This window comes from Drosophila miranda, chromosome 2 (genome assembly GCF_003369915.1).
Source record: "Drosophila miranda strain MSH22 chromosome 2, D.miranda_PacBio2.1, whole genome shotgun sequence".
In the NCBI taxonomy this organism is placed as follows: Eukaryota; Metazoa; Arthropoda; class Insecta; order Diptera; family Drosophilidae; genus Drosophila; species Drosophila miranda.
Window position 1 is genome coordinate 22,227,429 of NC_046675.1, and position 17,319 is coordinate 22,244,747.

The following is a 17,319-nucleotide window of genomic DNA, read 5'->3' on the forward strand; positions in this document are numbered from 1 at the left end:
CACATCTAAGAACTGTAGAGGTTCACTACATTCCCGGACACGCTAACATCCCTCAGAACACTTCAGTTGACGCAGCAGCCAAAGAAGCCCACAGACGAGGAAAATACACAGTGGTTAAATGGAACCTTAAAGACGCTATGTGCGAAATACACAGAATCTTAAAAGCAGAATGGGAGAGAGAATACGCCGAGCTTGCTACTATCAAGCACCGAGGTTACTGCTCGCTTTTCCCCTCAACATCATCCAAACCGTGGTTCCTAAATAAAACAAAGCTTAAAGCCATTGACGCTAAAAGAATCAACAGACTGCTTAGTGGTAACGCATTCGATAGGCACACTCTCGCCAAAATGCATGTAGTTCCTAGTAACATATGTGATACATGCGATAGTATCGATAACGCCTCGCATTTAATTTTTAATTGTACAAAGTACAACACAACAAAACTTCCCATCTCTAAGAAAATATAATGATATTTACAAATTCTTTAAAAAAGAAAACATCAGCGCGTACCAAACACTAATTGACTTCATCGACGAAATTGATGTAAAGCTATAAACAGTACTCCAACATCTTCTATTCTTTGACTTGGCAATTTCCACCTACAAAAGGCGGGCGGCCAAATAATCCCACGCTACTCACGGGTAGCTTGGTAACTTAAATCCTAAAAAAAAAAAAAAAAAAAAATAAAAACAATTTCAAATTCATGAGGGCCACATCTTAGGGCAATTTGAGCTTAAATTTAATGAACGTGAAATGTAAAAATCTTACAATCACATGTCTACAGCCTATTTTATCCACAAATACATCTTTCCTTGGATGGTGTGCTTCACGGGATTGATTTTCTTCAATATTTTCGTCATGGTCTCCACAAGGCGATCGCTCGAGACGCCAGTCTTTTTGTTCTTGAACTTGGTCAGCAGCTCGGTGGCAGTCAACGGCTTACGCTTGAGATACCGCCGCACTGCCTCCTCGGTTATGCCATAGTCCCTGAAAAAGAAACATGGTTAGGAAAACTTTATTTAAAGGGGATTTAAAGGTTGCACTTACTCCACTTTGCTGCCAGAGAAGGATGTGGGCAGCGAAGTGCTGATTTCGTTTTTGGTCCGCTTGGCCGGCGTGCTGGTTGGACTGTTGCTGGTGTCCGAGCCAGTGAGATCGCTGGGCAGGCTGTTCATCTTGCGTTTGCTGACATCGTTGTTCGCTGGCGTGGGCGTGGAAGAGCGCGATTTGTTGGCATTGCTGCTGGTCGATGGCTTGTTGTTGGTGGCACTCTCCTTTTCCTTCTCCTTTTCTTTGTCCTTGGGGACGACCTTCTTTTTGGGTGGCCCATTGCTGAGATCATCCTCGGAGTCTGTGCTGTCCGTACTGAAGTCCGTGGAGGAGTCGCCACCGCTGCCGTTTGCCTTCGCCTTTTTGTCATCCTTCGAGGGTTTCTTCTTCTTCTTGTCCTTAGAGGCTTCTTCTTTATTCTTTTCCTTCTTCTTTTTCTCACCATCCGCCTCATCCTTGTCCGACTCATCCGACTTCTTCTCATCTTCATCTTCCTCGTCCGATGTAAGCAGCTTCCGTAGAGCATCCTCCTCTGCAACGCCTTTCATGTCCTTGTCCAGCTTGGATTCGGGATCGGGTTCACTGTGGGCAGCAACAAGTGTGTCAACAAGTGGGAATCAGATAAAAGATAATGACGAGATAGACATACTCTTCACTGGACTCGGTGTCGTAGTCCATTTCACGACCCTCTTCATCGCCATCGTCCGACTCCTCGAACGCCTCGTCGTCCACATCGCGCTTTTTCTTCTTTTTGTCGGCGCCCTTTTTGCCCTTGCCCCCCTTGGCCTTCTTGCTGCCATCGTCGCTGTCTTCCTGCTCCTTTTTCTTCTTCTCCTCCTCGTCTTCCGAGTCGGACTCGTCCTCGGAATCGATCCACTCGTCCATGTCGGTGATTTTTAGCTCTTTTGACTTTTTGGTCGCTGCCTTAAGTAGTTTTGCCTCCTCCGGATCCTGCTCCTCCTCCTCGTCGCCACGCAAACGCTTGCGCAACATAAGCGAGAAGTAGTTCATGACCTTCTTCCGACGACCGAACTCCTGCTCCGCCTCCTCCGCCGACAGAGATTTGTATCTCTGAATGGGTTGGAAATTGTACCACTCGTTCAGGGGATACGCCTCGATGGCACCATCCGGGGCATGGGTGAACACATAGAATGCTGCATTCTCACCCACACCGCCCTCCCGAATGCCCTTGAACTTTTTCCCCATCTTGCCACCGACTTTCAATATCCAGGGCTGAGCCTCCGGCCTGTACTTGCGCGCTATGATCCCAAACTTCTTGCGGCGTGCCTCCTCGCGCTGATCTCGATTGTACTCGGAACCGGCCCCAAACTTGGGCTGATCCTCATCCATCCCTCGAAACTCCTTCATATTGTTTTCCCTCTCCAGTTTCACATTTCGCCATTGGGCGAAATCCACATTCAGTGTGGCATTGAAACGCATAACATGATGCTTTTTTCGCATCTTGGGCACCCGGATCTTAAACTCCTGGACATTCGACGAGGATGCTGACGCCGTTGCTGCAGACGTGGAGCTGTTGCTGCTGCTGCTGCTGCTGCCACTGGCGGCGGCGCTTTGCTGCTCATGAAAGTAGTAGTGGGTGTAGTAGAAAAGTTAAAGAAGACAAGTTCTGCTTACTGTGGACTTTGATGCACTCGACATGATAATTTTGATTCAATTTGATCCTACTACTAATACTTTAAGCTTACAATTTAAAAATGTTGTGTTTTTACTAAAAATTTATATATTGCAGAACTAGCGATGTGAGGATGGCAGTGATGCATTCCGTAGCCACCAAATGTATCGAAATCGACCTATCGCTTTCATTTGATGGATGCGATGTCAATTTTGTGCGTCTAAAATTTGTTTTGATTGAATTTCAAGAAATTTGATTCAAAAATGTCGCGAAATATGATGCTGACGGACGAACAAAGCAGATTGAATGCTCGCCTAGAGGCGCACATGGTGTACATATGCCCCGAGTGCGGAAAGGCTTTCCGGACACAGGCCGAGTGGCGTCAGCATCTAAATACAGTGAGTAATGCGGTCCCGTCCCTCCTGGTGGCTAAAATCCATTCTTCCTTTGCAGAAACACAACTATCTGAAGAAGACCTATTCGGACTTTAACTTTATCCAAATCGATGAGCGTTTCCATGAGTGCCAGATCTGCTTTAAGTGGGTGGAAAATGCACATAAGACAATCGCTCTGCTGCAGTACCATTATTTCATGCACTTGGACCACAGCGAAACATATCGCTGTGTGCACTGCCGCATGGCATACACCAGGAGACGGGCACTCAATGGCCATCTGTTGGACACACACATTCGGGAGATTGAAAAGTACGAAGCGAAGCTGCGACAAATGAAAAGGAATCCGAACCCCAACGCATCTGCCACGACAACGGTTGCGGCACCAGGACGACTGCTACCGAAACGTCGCGGTCGTCCGCCAGGGACATCGGACGCCAGACGCAGGGATCTGCTACAAAAGGCCCTAATGGACATTGATTTGCAGGCAGAGGAGGATAAATCCACCCCAACCAAACCGAATGTGAGCGAAGTAAACCTTGACAGATGCCTGACGGCGTACGAGGATATTGTGCGCAAGGAGGAGGAACAGACTCCCAAGGACGAGGCCGATTTGGATGCCCTTTGCCAGGAGTTTTTCGATGATCCCGAAGCCGCCGAAGCAGAAGGGGATGCGGAGAACAAAGAGATGGTCATCATTGAGATCGATGCTCTTGGCAAGGATGAAGTGGCGCAGCTACAGAAGGAAATGAAAATAGACCCAGAAAATTCGGCGGCCGCTGTTGGTGCAAACAGCGTCAAACGGCGACGCATGTCCGCCAGCCCAAATCGAGAATCCGATACGGAAATCTCCACCAGCGGACTCATGAAACTCTTAACCTTTTTATGTCCGAAATGCGGCAAGGAGGTCAACTCCATGGATGTGTGGCGGGAGCATGTGTTCGAGAAGCACGACTTTGAGCATTACATTGAGAATAGCTTCAAGATCCTGGAGGCTGGACGCAAGAGCATGTGTCTGCAGTGCCACGAGATCCAGCCCACCACCAAGAGATCCGAGCTGCAGAAACATTGCTTCAAGCATCTGCCGTATCGATCATATCTCAAGTGCACCCTTTGCAATCGCACCAAGACCAGTATGTCCAAAATGTTCAATCACGTGCGGTACAATCACCAGTCGGAGCTGCGGCGCAAGAACAAGACACAGCTGCTCATCAAGACAGAGCCCAAATGGATCAGTCCCAACCACAATCGGCATTCGGTCAACAGAGAAAACGAGGAAGAAGGCTCTGACGGTGAGGAGGGCTACACCTGCAACCACTGCCACAAGTCGTACAAGACCCAATGGCGCTACCATCGACATCTGGCCACGTGTACAAGAGAAAGCAGTGGGTTTGGCAGTGTGCGCCCTGCTACCCCCATACAAGCGGGCGTTGATGCCCTGATGAGTCATTTGCGTGAGGGACGAATGCGCATGAATGATATTTGGAAAACGATGCAATTGCGAAGTTATAGATAGTCCTGAATCGTAGATTAGTTAAAAAAATGTATGTGTAGTACGGAGTATAAAAAGAAAAACAAACATACAAGATTTATGCAGTGGAGCGCATATCATTTCCATTTATTTCAACATTGATTTATTTATGAAAAAGGATATTCTTTAGGCTCTGGAACATCTGCATTCATTCAGCATTCAACCATTCAGCCCACAACAATCCAACGGGCATCGGCCTTGGATCTGGAACGCTGACGACCACGACCACGACGACGACGACGTTGATGGCTTTTTGCCGCGGGCCCATTTTGTTTTCTACCACGTTTCATGACTTTGTTCGCTCTTCCTTTTCTGTACCAGTTCCACTTCCTCCGACGTAGCCGTCGAGCTCTGTTGGTTAAACGCTTGCCTTTTGGACTTCTAAAGTTAGTTCTATGCTCCACGACTTTGTTGCTATTGTACTCCACCTCATGGTTCGTGGTAACGATCGTGACCTTGCCTTCCTTGTTGAGAATATTAGCCCTTTTTATCATGGCCAGAAAGCGAGCGAACTTCCTTAGAATCCGGGCTTTATCCTCTGCCGCCTGCTGTTCTTCATGTTTCTGATCTTCTTTTTCATCTGGAAATTCTTTTAGTCGAAGGGAGGTGTCTACATCATCTTCTTCTGATTCATCAGAATATGATTCTGGCGGTGCCCAATCTTCACCTGATGATGATGATTCTCCTTCACCTTCTGCAGCAATACCAGCAATACCATCTACTACTGCTGCAGTGGTCTCCCCATCTGCTGCTGGTGCTGCTGCATTGCCCTCTTCATCAGCCGATGATGCTGCATTGGCCTCTCCATCTGCTTCTGGTGCTGCATTGGTCTCCCCATCTGCTGCTGCTGCTGCTGCAGTAGTCTTATCTGCTGCTGGTGCTGCAGTGGTCTCCCCATCTGCTGCTGGTGATGCTGCATTGGCCTCTCCATCTGCTGCTTGTGCTGAAGTGGTCTCCCCATCTGCTCCTGGTGCTGCTGCAGTGGTCTCCCCATCTGCTGCTGCTGCCGCAGTGGTCACCCCATCTGCTGCTTGTGCTGCAGTGGTCTCCCCATCTGCTGGTGCCGCAGTGGTCTCTCCATCTGCTGCTGCTGCTGCAGTGGTCTCTCCGCCTTCTCCAGTTGCTGCTTCACCGCCACCTGCTGAAGATGGATGGTGCAAATGTTTATATATATATATACGTATATCGAAGTTTAAACAACAGAAAACTGAGTGCAAATAATTTGCAGTTTCGATGTTAATAACTGTGTATGTATGTTTCAATGCCAAAAATTACATTTAAGGCATAACGGAAAAATATCAATTAAGATGAAATTGGAAATACAAATGGCAAAAATTATATTAGCCTCCATCCAAAAAGGACAGTCTTAAGACATATAGCCATGCTCTGGTTTTCGCAAATTTTTGCGATTAACATTTCGGATAAATTCGTACGAATTAAGAGATTTCTCTCCATGAGGCTAGACTCTCTATAAGTAAGTAGTATTTCGATATTTTCCCTGAATAAAAATTCAGCACTCTTTCTCACTTCTCGGACTCCCGCCACAGAGACGCAAGATCAAGACGATGAGGCAAAGGAGGAGGAGGATGAGGAGCATCCCGCCGAGACTCTGCCAGATCGACGATTTCAAGGAGCTGGTGGCCCACTCGAACTCGCGGGGCGATAGCTGCTGGGATCTATCCGTGCCACAGATCGACCTGTCTCTCAGCGTCCAATAGCTGAGCTCCAACGAGCCCATGCTAGTGATGGTATGCAGGACCACCTGGAAGTCAATGTTGACTACACCCTGGCGCCGGCACGGTCCGGATGAGAGAAGAGACGTCTCCCGGGAGTCCCGGCCATCCATCGGCCCGTGGCAGTCACCTTGGGGATCATCAACAGCGTAATTCGATTCTGACTGAAGGCAAGATTCGTAATGATTCGTAACCGATTAAAGGGGCAGGGGATGGGTATATCTGTGATTTTATGAATACTGTGGATTTGGGCACTCTTTTGTATATGTACAAAATATATAAAGAATATGTGTGGTTTCTCTTACCCTCAGTTGCTGTTCCACCTTCTGCTGCCCCTTCTGCTGCTCCATCTGCTGCTCCTTCTGCTGCGCCTTCTGCGGCGCCTTCTGCTGCTCCTTCTGTTGCTGCTTCTTCTGTGGCTCCTTCTGCGGCTTCTTCTGCTGCTCCTTCTGCGGCTCCTTCTGCGGCTCCTTCTGCTGCTCCTTCTGCTGCTCCTTCTGCGGCTCCTTCTGCTGCTCCTTCTGCTGCTCCTTCTGCGGCTCCTTCTGCTGCTCCTTCTGCTGCTGCACCTTCTGCTGCTGCACCTTCTGCTGCTGTTCCTTCTGCAGCTCCTTCTGCAGCTCCTTCTGCAGCTCCTACTGCTGCTGCAGCTTCCCCTTCTCTGCGTTGGATTTTGCTTCTTCGTGCTAATCCTACCTTATGTCCGATTGTGGGCATCAATCTTAGTTGAACCTTGGGTTTCTGGCGGAGTGGACTTGTACGCTTTTGAATCTTCGTTTTCTTGAGTGTTGGACTTGTACGCTTTTGAACCTTGGTTTTCTGCCGGAGTGGACTCTTACGCTTAAGAATCTTGCCAGATCTGCGACGTACTACTGGCGCTACTTCTTCACCAGCAGCTGATGGTGGCGCTTCTTCGCCAGCTGATGCTGCACTGGAGGAATTTGGAGGATTTAATGTAGTAGTATACCATTGCAACCTTTCTGTCACATTTTCTTCTTCGGTTCGTGGTCTTCGGTTAGGGATCAAACGATTTAGCTCTCGCACATCGACTATGGTCGATACCCCATTCCTCATGTACACTTCATCGACAGAACAGAGATTCGTATAGACGGGGTTGTGGCCGGACTGGCAAGCATCACCGGCCCGTTTGCTGCTGTTGTAAACGGGTTGACCCAGCACAGGGGCGAAAGCGTAGTTGCAAGTGAGAAAGGTCTGGAGCCAGCCGTTCTTGGTCTGTTGGACGATGGCACAGCCCACACGATTGCAATTGTCGACAACCATTTGAACAAAGTTCTCTCTCGGTTTTCTGCGGGGCGAGTTAGCGGGGAGTTAGCCCATGAGAATTGGCAACCAATCTTACCTTACCCAAAGTGCGGTCCAATGTAGTTCAAGATGTCATCCATGGCGGTGACCTCGTGCTCACGATACCACAAGCCAATGGCATTGTGGATGATCTCAACCAGCTCTCGATGCTTAGAGCTGAGGCCGCGATAGGCCACCGACTGGCCAACGGTGCTGTACACCAGGGTATTCCGGCACTTATCGAGGTGGGGATCACACGTCTGCACATTGAAGCCGGCGAGGTAGGCCAGCTCCGGGTCCCAAGTCATGGTCGCCATTTTAGCAGCCGCCGTCAAGCCACTAAAGCCCCCTTGGGCCACCTTATCCCTCAGCTCATTAATACGGTTTACTAGACTGCTCTGTAGCTTGCCTTCGATTGGTATTATGTCGGCATCCATCGAACATTTTTTGCCCAGTGTCTGTTCAGTGGATCAAGATACACAGTTGTATAATGCGTGACACCTACGTGGCACCTAGGTCTTTTCAAGAAATGGCTGGTTGGGATACTCACCTTCTCCCGTGCCTTACAGGCCACATGTGTCGTTCCCTCGGGACAAAGTTTCTCATCGCAGTAATTGTAGGCTCTGAAATCTACCCCCGTAGGACCGACGGCCAGTGCCAGTTCCACCAACAGGAGGAGGCACACCAGCCCCAGCTGCAACATTTTCCACCCAGATATCATTGCGTATTGAATGGAATACTACTGGCTTACCATATATTTCATTTAACGATTTGCCGATTTGCATGCCTGATTCGTTTGGTCAAAATTCATTTTATTGCTTACAATTTTTGTTTAAATAAAATACAAAGCGTGAAAAATTTGATTTTACAGTGTATATGGTGGGACGTCGCTCCTTAAGGTCACGTCGCTGCTGTCTGAACTTTGATTTGAACTGTTCCTCGAGGGTTTGGACACGCTCGCACATATTCAAATCGGCTATGATTTGCGGCCAATCGTCGTCAGCAAAGATGTCCATCAAGGCATCCAGTCCCTCGGACATGGCCCACAGATCTTCCTCCTGTGCGCAGGAATTCAAGAGGAACTGGACAATGCCTTTCACTAGGGCCTCCGACAAGAGGCAGCCCAGTGTGCCGAGCATGCGGTTCCAATTGACGCGTATATCCATAATTGTTGACTTTTGGGCACTCTCGATGATCATGTTTAGATCATTTTCGGTTATTTGACTGAAGAGATCCTTGCGCGTCTTCAGGAGCGTCAAGGCGGAACGCATTAGCGATGTTATGGCCTCCATTATCGTTGCATCTTCCGTACCCTTGAAGGCCTGCTGTCCCAGGTGGAACCACATGTTGTAGATGTCATTGTGGCCACCCAGATCGTGCACCGACAGCACGTTGCACAGATTCTGCAGGCAAATCAGGTAGGAGACACGCATTTTCGAGACCTTCTCGCGAATGCTCTCCTGCTGCGAGAGAAGCTTCTCCAGTGCGGTGTCGAGGGATTGCGATTTTTGCCACAGTTTCTGCACCACATTGTTTTGTAGGATGGTTTCCACGAAATTCACAGGCAGAGCACCCGCATCATTGTCAGCCGACTGTTCGTTCATATCGAAATCGACGACACTTTCGGTCTCCGACTGATCCGAGTCCGAGCCCCAACCAGATTGATCGTCACTCGATCCGAGATTGGTGATGATTTCAGCCACCAGACGTTGGGCATCTAACAGATACTCCAGATTCTTGACAGCAGAATCCGCTTCACTTTGGGGTTTTGGCTGATTTTGGGTCTGTGCTTCGGACATTTCTTCCGTTTCCATGGAGATCTCCAGCACGGGTGCTTCGTTTTTACTCTTCAGGTCTTTGATTTCGTTTTTGCAGCCCATCAACTGCGCATGCGTGTCGATCGTCAGCAGTTTGTCCAGGCTGCAGAGTATCTCCCGCGTGTAGGCCAATGAACAGGCGGGCACATTGCACAGAATCCCGGCTGCCAGAGCGCTAAGGTACAATAAGCTGTGGCTTCCTTCCGTTACTTTCAGTAGTTCTGTCAGAATTGTGGCATTTGCCAGGAGGTTCCACGAGCTAGAGTTGTTTTCGGAGACCACTAGCACCAGCTGAGCCACGGAAATGGATATCTCCAGGCCAAACTTCTGGTAGTCCAGGCAGAGCAACAGATTCCTCAAGAAATTCGACTGGTTGAACGCTTCTGTGGCTGTGGGAGAACTCTCGCATAGATTCCGCAGCAAGTGTGTGGCCTGCAGAAAGATGTCGGCATGGAGCTCGGACTCGAAGCACACAGGTTTCGTCAGGTCGTAGCCCGCCACCAGCGACAGCAGGGCAGTCAATATATCATTGTCCACGAGGAAATCGCAGACCTCTGATCCAAACACGGATAGATTTCTCAGGGCACCGGCGGCGGCATCGCGAATTGCCATATCCTTGTCGCACAGCATGGGTGCAGCAATGCGGACCAAGTTACTTTGGCAGATTTCCTGAACCTTTTCCTTTCGCAGGGCGAGCACCGCGAACGAGTGCAGTCCATTCAGCTTTTCCTCCACATCCGGTCGTTGTAGATGCACACTGATCGCTTCAATGGGTCCGCAGCCCTCCTCCTCGCTGTCAATGTCCTGGCCATTCAGGAGGGATGCATCCAGTCCTACTCCGGCGGGGGTGTGTGTCTTTATTTTCCGTATTTTCCCCATTGCAAACCGCGGCTGCACGTGTTAGAAAAACAATTCGGTTTTGAATGTGTGGGGGGTGGGGTCGTGCTACTACACGACGCTGGGCGATAGTTACACGGACCTGCTATTGTTCAGAAGAGTGTTTTAAATCGGCAATCACAGCTAAAGCAGAGATTGAACATTGTAAAGATTAATTACTGTACACACCTTATTTGTCTAGGATAAAGATTTAAAGTCTATTTGCTAATATTTCCAAAATTCAAATAGCTGGACCAAAATATCGTGCTCATCTCTAGGCAGATAGCCAGCACTGTGTTTTGACAACAATCGATAACACGTATCGAAAGCACACCTGCTTGTATTTACATCCCTATCGGCAGAAAAGTGCAGAAAAATTTGTGAAAATTTTTAAATGCAAAGTGAAAAAAGTGTAATACGCGTAATTTGTGTGCAATGGAAACCAGTTTAGACGAGAGCATGGACAGTGAGCGGGCCAGTTCGCCGGTAAACTTTCAGGAAGCGGATCAATCTCCTCCAGGAGTCGCCCTGAACATCAATGGCAATGGCAGTGCCAGTGCCAGTGCCAGTGCCAGTTCCAGTGCCAGTCAAGAGGGGCCGAACGGCGTTGCTATAGCGAAGGAAAAACCGACCGATGTCACTTGGTAAGTATCTGGCGCCGACTTTTCCACCCGATGCCGATATCGAAGCAAACTAAATGTGGTCGCATTCCAGGAGTAAACCTTTTAATGCATTTAGTGGCCGCCCCATCGGCGAGCACTCGGCCCAGCAGCAGACGCTGCAACAGCAGGCGCTACAACAGCAGCAGCAGCAACAACAACAGCCGCCGACACACCACCAACAGATGCCTCCTCCAGGGGCAAATGGTGTGGCGGCGGCCACGTCAGAGATTTGGGTGGAGACGAAGGCGGAGGATGGACGCTCCTACTATTACCATGCGGTGACGCGCGAAACCACCTGGACACGTCCGGATGGGCCCACTGTCAAAATAATGACCCAAACTGAGGTAGAGGAGATAGCCAAGAGGCCGCCCAATGCGGCTGTCAAGCCGGATGTGAATACTGGCGAACCATCTCTGGGCTCTGAGATAGCAGCAGTACCCCATCTGACATCGCAGCCACCGCCTCATCTGATGAGCCAACCCCCGCCGAATGCTGCCGGTCCGCTGCTGTCGCAGCCTCCGCCCAATGTGCGACAACAGCCGCCGCCCATGTTTCAGCCACCTGGGATGCAGCCGCCTCCTGGTTTTGGTCAGCCGCCCTTCTGCATGCCCCCGCCTGCATATGGCTTCCCGGGGGGTGCTGCTCCCGGTGGACCCTGGGGCGTGGGTGTGCCGCCATGGCAGCAGCAACAACAGCAGCAGCAGCACATGCACGCTCCGCCAGGCGGCCAGGATAAGCCAGCCAAGACGTTGATCATCAAGCCAGGCGTCATAGATCCAGCGGTGATTGCACGGGCAGCGGAATGGTCCGAGCATCGTGCTCCGGATGGCAGGCCGTATTATTATCATGCTGCGCGCGGGGAGAGCGTGTGGGAGAAGCCGCAGGCTCTGAGGGACATGGAGGCGGCCCGCATGGCTGCACACTCCGGTGTGGCGCCAGCAGTGGGACCTCCAGGCGGAATACCACCCCATTTGCTGCCCAACCCGATGATGCACATGCCTCCGGGCACGGCGCCACCGGGATTTGATCCCCAAATGGCGTACGCGGCAGCTGCCGCCGCCATGAAAGCGAACACCGAGAGTGCAAAGGCATCGCAGGCAGCCGCCTTGGAGAAGGAGGCGAAGAAGGCGGCCGAAGAGAAGCGCAAGAAGGAGGAGGAGCAAAAGAAGCAAGCGGCGGCCACGGCCAAGCAGACGGACAAATCTCGCCCAGTTACGAGCACCCCCATTGCGGGCACACCCTGGTGTGTGGTCTGGACTGGCGATGCTCGTGTCTTCTTTTACAATCCCTCGACGCGGACTTCGGTCTGGGATCGACCCGAGGATCTAATGAACCGTGAGGATGTGGACAAGGCGGTCAACGATCGACCCGAACAGCTCAAAACGGAGGAGGAAAAGTCCGCTGAAGCGGCAGAACAGAAGACCAACGAGGAAGCAGGAGAAGAGCTAGCCTCAGCCGTGGCCCAGGCGCAGGCACAGCAGCCGGAGGTCCAGCACATTGAACCGGAGGAGGAGGATGACGAGGAGGTCATCAAGATTGGCACTGAATCCGAGTCCAGTGTCGAGGAGGTCCCCACCAAGCGCGTGCGGATGGGTAAGAAAAGTATTGAGTGCCCATAAATCCCATTTCTGGCCCCCCCTTTTAATAAATTTTTTCATTTTAGTGACAAAATCGAAGCGGTCCGAGGATGCTGCATTGGAGGCCGAGCAGAGGGCAGCCAAGGAGCGTGCCCTCATTCCCCTGGAGATGCGCGTCACCCAGTTCAAGGAGATGCTGCGGGAGAAGGATGTGTCGGCGTTCAGCACGTGGGAGAAGGAGCTGCACAAGATTGTCTTTGATCCGCGGTATCTGCTGCTCACATCGAAGGAACGCAAACAGGTATTTGAAAAGTATGTCAAGGACCGGGCCGAAGAGGAGCGCAAGGAGAAGCGCAACAAGATGCGACAGAAGCGCGATGACTTCCGAAGCCTTATGGAGGAGGCCAGGCTGCATGGCAAGTGAGTGTTTAGCGGGTTGATTGATCGATCGATTGAATGGTTTGCTGACTGACCCTTGCCCTGCCTTTGCAGATCCTCCTTCTCAGAGTTTAGCCAGAAGAATGCCAAGGAGGAGCGCTATCGGGCCATCGAGAAGGTGCGCGAGCGCGAGAGCCTCTTCAACGAGTACATCGTGGACGTACGTCGTCGGGAGAAGGAGGACAAGCAGCTAAAAAAAGAACAGGTAGGCTTATGGCAGGGAAATCGTACTACTTATACGATGCTGTTGAATCTCCTTACGTATCAAAATGAATCGATGTATCTATGCCAATTATATACCAATATATTCTATATACATATATTTTAATCTTAATCTGTATACAAAGCGTATTTACATAATATGATTGATTTTTTGTTAACTTTTAAACATAAAACAACGTGTGTGAACCGAAACTGATACTGAAACCCAACCAAATCTGAAACCCTGAACTGCATTGCATTTGCCCTTTGACCGACGACGACCATGTGGTTCCGTTGTGTCGCTAAATGATGCCCACACCACACAATAAAATGCATTGCCTGTGGCCACTGTTACCCTAGCCACTAGCTACTGCTACTACTAGCTACAGATTACAGCACAAATGCACCACCACTCAAAAAAAACATCACCAAAAACCACCATCACACAAAACGAAAGCAACATCAAGAACAACAACAACAACAACAATCTTCAACAACATCTTCGTCGTCATCGCACCACGCACACCACGCTCGCAATCTGTGTGGTGAGTTTTCTAAAAAAAAAAACTAAAAAAACAAAACAAAAAAAATTCCATTAAAAATTTGTTTTTCTGCAAAAAAAAAAAAAATGAAACATATTTGGAAAACAAAAAGACAATTTATATGACAACAAAAAAAGGTTCAGCCAAAATACTGAAAAATATCCTGAATAATTGTTGGTGTGATTTCCACTTCCCGCCCCATGCCATGCCCCACGTCGCCCCCGAAATTTAGGATGTGATGTGAGGATGTGATGATAATGGATATTGAATGGAGAATGGCATTGGAGTTATTGGCATTTTGTAATCATATGTAACACGATGATATTTGAAGATCGTGTTGGTACACAGAGAGAGAGAGAGAGAGAAAGAGAGAGGCCCATCAGGAGGTAGGAGGAGAGAGGAGGAGCTGGTGCAGCAAGAGGAACAATCGGAGGAGAGCCACAGCTTGCAGGGTGTCTTCGGCCGCTGAGCAAACAGTATGAATAATACGTAATTTAATTAACCAAATATTTTCCGTTTATGTTTTACAATAATAAAGACATCCCCCACGACCCGCCCCAAGAGTTCTGTGTGGCCCCACAGCGCAAAGAGATCCGATGTCCCATGTCCATGGAGATCAGATCTTTGCACTTGCCGGCGCCCGCCCCGCCATCCCTCTAACCTTTATTATGTATACTATTATATGTATTTATTGTAGCTCTATAAACACTGTACACTTCGGCCATGGCCTGAAGTCTTTTAATGTAATCCTTTTAAAGGCCCTGCTCTAAAGACGGAAACCCAGAGAGAGGAATTTAGCAAAAGGTGGTCTGATTATTGCTTGTTTCCCATATATGCACTTGCATTTACTCTGCTTAAACGATAGAAGTACATTGAATACACATTTGTATTTTTCCCACACCCAAAAAAGTCAAGTAAACTTTCACTCATTTAATTTCATTTTTCTGTGGTCTGAAAGTCCTGCTTTTACATGTAGATCCTCTCTCTCTCCACGCAGCCAGGGCCTGAAACTAATCGAACAACTTCCTTTTCAGTTAGGTCTTTGAAACACTAATCCAAAATCATTCTCTTTTGCAGGCAACAAGAAGAGTGTAACTATGTTCAGTAGCCATAAGAAATTACTAGTATTTAAGCTCTAAGTTTGCTTTTTAAGCCCATAGATTGTTAAGTGAAAGACTCGTATCAATGCCAGACCTCTAACTCGTGCACTTTGTTTCTTTTCTCTTCCGCATGGCTGTCATGTCAAACATTCTCCTCCCTTACAATCACACTCTCTAGATTCGCAAGGACTTTCTCGATATGCTGCGGGAGCGGCACGACATTGAGCGCCATACGCGTTGGTATGACATCAAGAAGAAGCTGGAATCGGATCCGCGCTACCGGATAGTCGACTCAATGTATCGGGAGGAGTACTTCGAGGATTATCTCCACATAATGAAGGAGGAGAAGCGCAAAGAGCGTGAGCATCGGGAACAGCGGGAGAGGGAGCGTCATCGGGAACGTAAATCCGATCGCAAGGATAAGGATAAGGACAAGGATAAGGACAAGGACAAGGAGAAGAGCCGCAAGGATCGTTGCCGTAGTCGCTCCAAGGACAAGGACCGTGAGCGTAAATCCTCCAAGGACAAAGACAAGGAGAAGGACAAGAGCAAGTCGGAGAAGAGCAAAAAACGAGATTCCCCCGTAAGTTTGTATCTCTTTTTTTAGTGTTCTTTCTACTAAAAATGTCCTTGATTGTACTGCAGGAGGAGGGCGAACACCATGACGAGTCGGAGCGCGAGGAGCGGGCAGGCAGCGATGACAGCGAAGTGGCCCGCCAGCGGGAGAGCGAGGCCGAACAAAAGCAAAAGGAGCGCGAAAAGAAGCTTCGGGCAGAGCAGAGTATTCGGGAAAGGGAGAAGGAGGTGCAACGCACCCTGGCCGGTCATCTGCGTGATCGGGACAAGGAGCGTGAGCACCACAAGCGGGACGAGAGCATTGGACACTTTACAGCCCTGCTGACGGATCTCGTGAGGACGGCAGACTTCACGTGGAAGGAGGTGAAGCGACAGCTGCGCAAGGATCATCGATGGGAGCAGATCGAGCCACTCGATCGGGATGATCGTGAGAGGTATGTTCAGAAATCCATAAAATATTGTAAATACCATACTTACTTTCCTCTTGTAGAATCTTCAATGTACACATTGACAATCTGATGAAGAAGAAACGCGAGAGATTCCGCGAAATGCTCGACGAGATCAGCACCCTACAGCTGACGAGCACTTGGAAGGAGATCAAGAAGTTGGTTAAAGAAGATCCGCGGTATCTCAAGTACAATTCGGAGAAGGGGGAGCGCGAGTTTAAGGATTACATCAAGGACAAAACGCTGCAAGCGAAGACGGCGCTGCGCGAGCTCTTGCAGGAGTGCAAATTCATTACCCACAAGAGCAGCGATCTCATCAAGGAAAATGCCAATCATCTCAAGGAAATACAAGATATACTCAAGAACGATAAGCGGTAAGAGCCATCATAGAGCCAGCCCCTCTTCTGAATCAGAGCTTAAATATCTCTTTCCTTTAGCTACTTGGTGCTCGACCACTTGGAGGAGGAGAGGAACGTTATTGTTGTGGGGTTTGTGGAGGAGCTGAACAAACGTGGACCACCGCCCCCACCCACAGCCTCCGAATCAACGCGTCGGAACAAATAGTGGCACTATGGCCCTCCCCCGAAACCCATCAGCCCTTTACCCCCAACACCCTAAAAACAACGCTTAAACGCTAAGCTCTATATTCAATTTAATCTAATAAATTAAATTATTTTAGTCCTGTGTAGCTTCTAATATTTTAATTATTTACAAATGAATAAAACGTACACCATCCACACAACAAAAAGGAGAAAACTTGTCTACTTTTCAATATATATATATTTATTGATCATTTATGTAATATATGTATATATACATATAAGATTTGCATTTGTCACCTATATATATATATATATATCTTTTATTTGCAATTTCATAATTCTATCTCTAAATGTACTTCTTATATACCATTTAATTTCTCTTGCATCGTATCGTTCATCGATTCCTTCCGCGGTTCATTGCTACCATTTATTGTTTAATACACATTCGTTCGTTCTGTTCTGCAGAAGTTTTGTTTTCTACCAATCTATAAATACGCATACCATAAATTATACAATACACAAATACAATACAATAATCTTCATAATTTTAGTTGCATATATTTCATATTTCGTTTTCCAATGCCAGGCGTCAGACTTCTTTTTCCTTGCTTTTCCTTTTCTTTGCATTTGGCTCTCCATTATCATTCTCTCACCTCTCCTCTTCATCGAATAGTTCTTCCAATTTCTATATGTTTGTTGTTTTTTTTTTTGTTTAGGAACTAATAGCGAAAATAATGCGCTGTGTTTTTGTAAAAAATTCTTTTTCCTCTCATTTATCATAAAGTTTCATTTGGTTTGTTGTTTCTTTTGTTGTTAACGAATTTTCCACTAGCCAAACGGTCTGCTACTTGGACGAGGGACGATACACACACATTGTTTTGTAGGGTATCCGCTGATCGAA

The 17,319-nt window shown here is 48.4% G+C and overlaps 5 protein-coding genes across 10 annotated transcripts; 2 read left to right on the forward strand and 3 right to left on the reverse strand.

Annotated features, from left to right (window-relative positions):
• Positions 1–700: 700 nt before the first annotated feature.
• On the reverse strand, positions 701–2,811 carry LOC108155340 (general transcription factor IIF subunit 1). Its single transcript, XM_017286095.2, has 4 exons — positions 2,686–2,811; positions 1,700–2,625; positions 1,048–1,632; positions 701–987 (listed from the first exon to the last, which is right to left on the reverse strand). The coding sequence occupies exons 1-4, from the start codon at positions 2,707–2,709 to the stop codon at positions 786–788; spliced, it is 1,737 nt and encodes a 578-aa protein (XP_017141584.1). The 5' UTR covers positions 2,710–2,811; the 3' UTR covers positions 701–785.
• A 34-nt stretch (positions 2,812–2,845) lies between these two features.
• Positions 2,846–4,696, forward strand: LOC108155341. The gene is made up of 2 exons (XM_017286096.2): positions 2,846–3,081; positions 3,137–4,696. Exons 1-2 carry the CDS (start codon positions 2,947–2,949, stop codon positions 4,589–4,591), a joined length of 1,590 nt encoding a protein of 529 aa, XP_017141585.1. The 5' UTR covers positions 2,846–2,946; the 3' UTR covers positions 4,592–4,696.
• A 1,689-nt stretch (positions 4,697–6,385) lies between these two features.
• Positions 6,386–8,377, reverse strand: LOC108153891 (allergen Tab y 5.0101). Its single transcript, XM_033388342.1, has 4 exons — positions 8,192–8,377; positions 7,705–8,099; positions 6,908–7,645; positions 6,386–6,503 (listed from the first exon to the last, which is right to left on the reverse strand). Exons 1-4 carry the CDS (start codon positions 8,360–8,362, stop codon positions 6,386–6,388), a joined length of 1,422 nt encoding a protein of 473 aa, XP_033244233.1. The 5' UTR covers positions 8,363–8,377.
• A 55-nt stretch (positions 8,378–8,432) lies between these two features.
• Positions 8,433–10,604, reverse strand: LOC108155339 (HEAT repeat-containing protein 3). The gene is made up of 2 exons (XM_017286094.2): positions 10,524–10,604; positions 8,433–10,440 (listed from the first exon to the last, which is right to left on the reverse strand). The coding sequence occupies exon 2, from the start codon at positions 10,335–10,337 to the stop codon at positions 8,454–8,456; it is 1,884 nt and encodes a 627-aa protein (XP_017141583.1). The 5' UTR covers positions 10,338–10,440; positions 10,524–10,604; the 3' UTR covers positions 8,433–8,453.
• A 60-nt stretch (positions 10,605–10,664) lies between these two features.
• LOC108155338 (transcription elongation regulator 1) lies at positions 10,665–16,631 on the forward strand. 6 transcript variants are annotated; one of them, XM_017286087.2, is made up of 8 exons: positions 10,665–10,978; positions 11,049–12,598; positions 12,660–12,993; positions 13,066–13,216; positions 15,033–15,437; positions 15,500–15,864; positions 15,921–16,250; positions 16,314–16,631. In XM_017286087.2, exons 1-8 carry the CDS (start codon positions 10,770–10,772, stop codon positions 16,438–16,440), a joined length of 3,471 nt encoding a protein of 1,156 aa, XP_017141576.1. In that variant the 5' UTR covers positions 10,665–10,769; the 3' UTR covers positions 16,441–16,631. The 6 variants fall into 6 exon arrangements, with proteins under 6 accessions (XP_017141576.1, XP_017141578.1, XP_017141580.1 ...); XM_017286089.2 differs by having other exon boundaries at positions 11,049–12,589; XM_017286091.2 differs by lacking the exons at positions 15,033–15,437; positions 15,500–15,864; positions 15,921–16,250; positions 16,314–16,631 and adding exons at positions 13,573–13,757; positions 13,867–14,180.
• Positions 16,632–17,319: the final 688 nt, after the last annotated feature.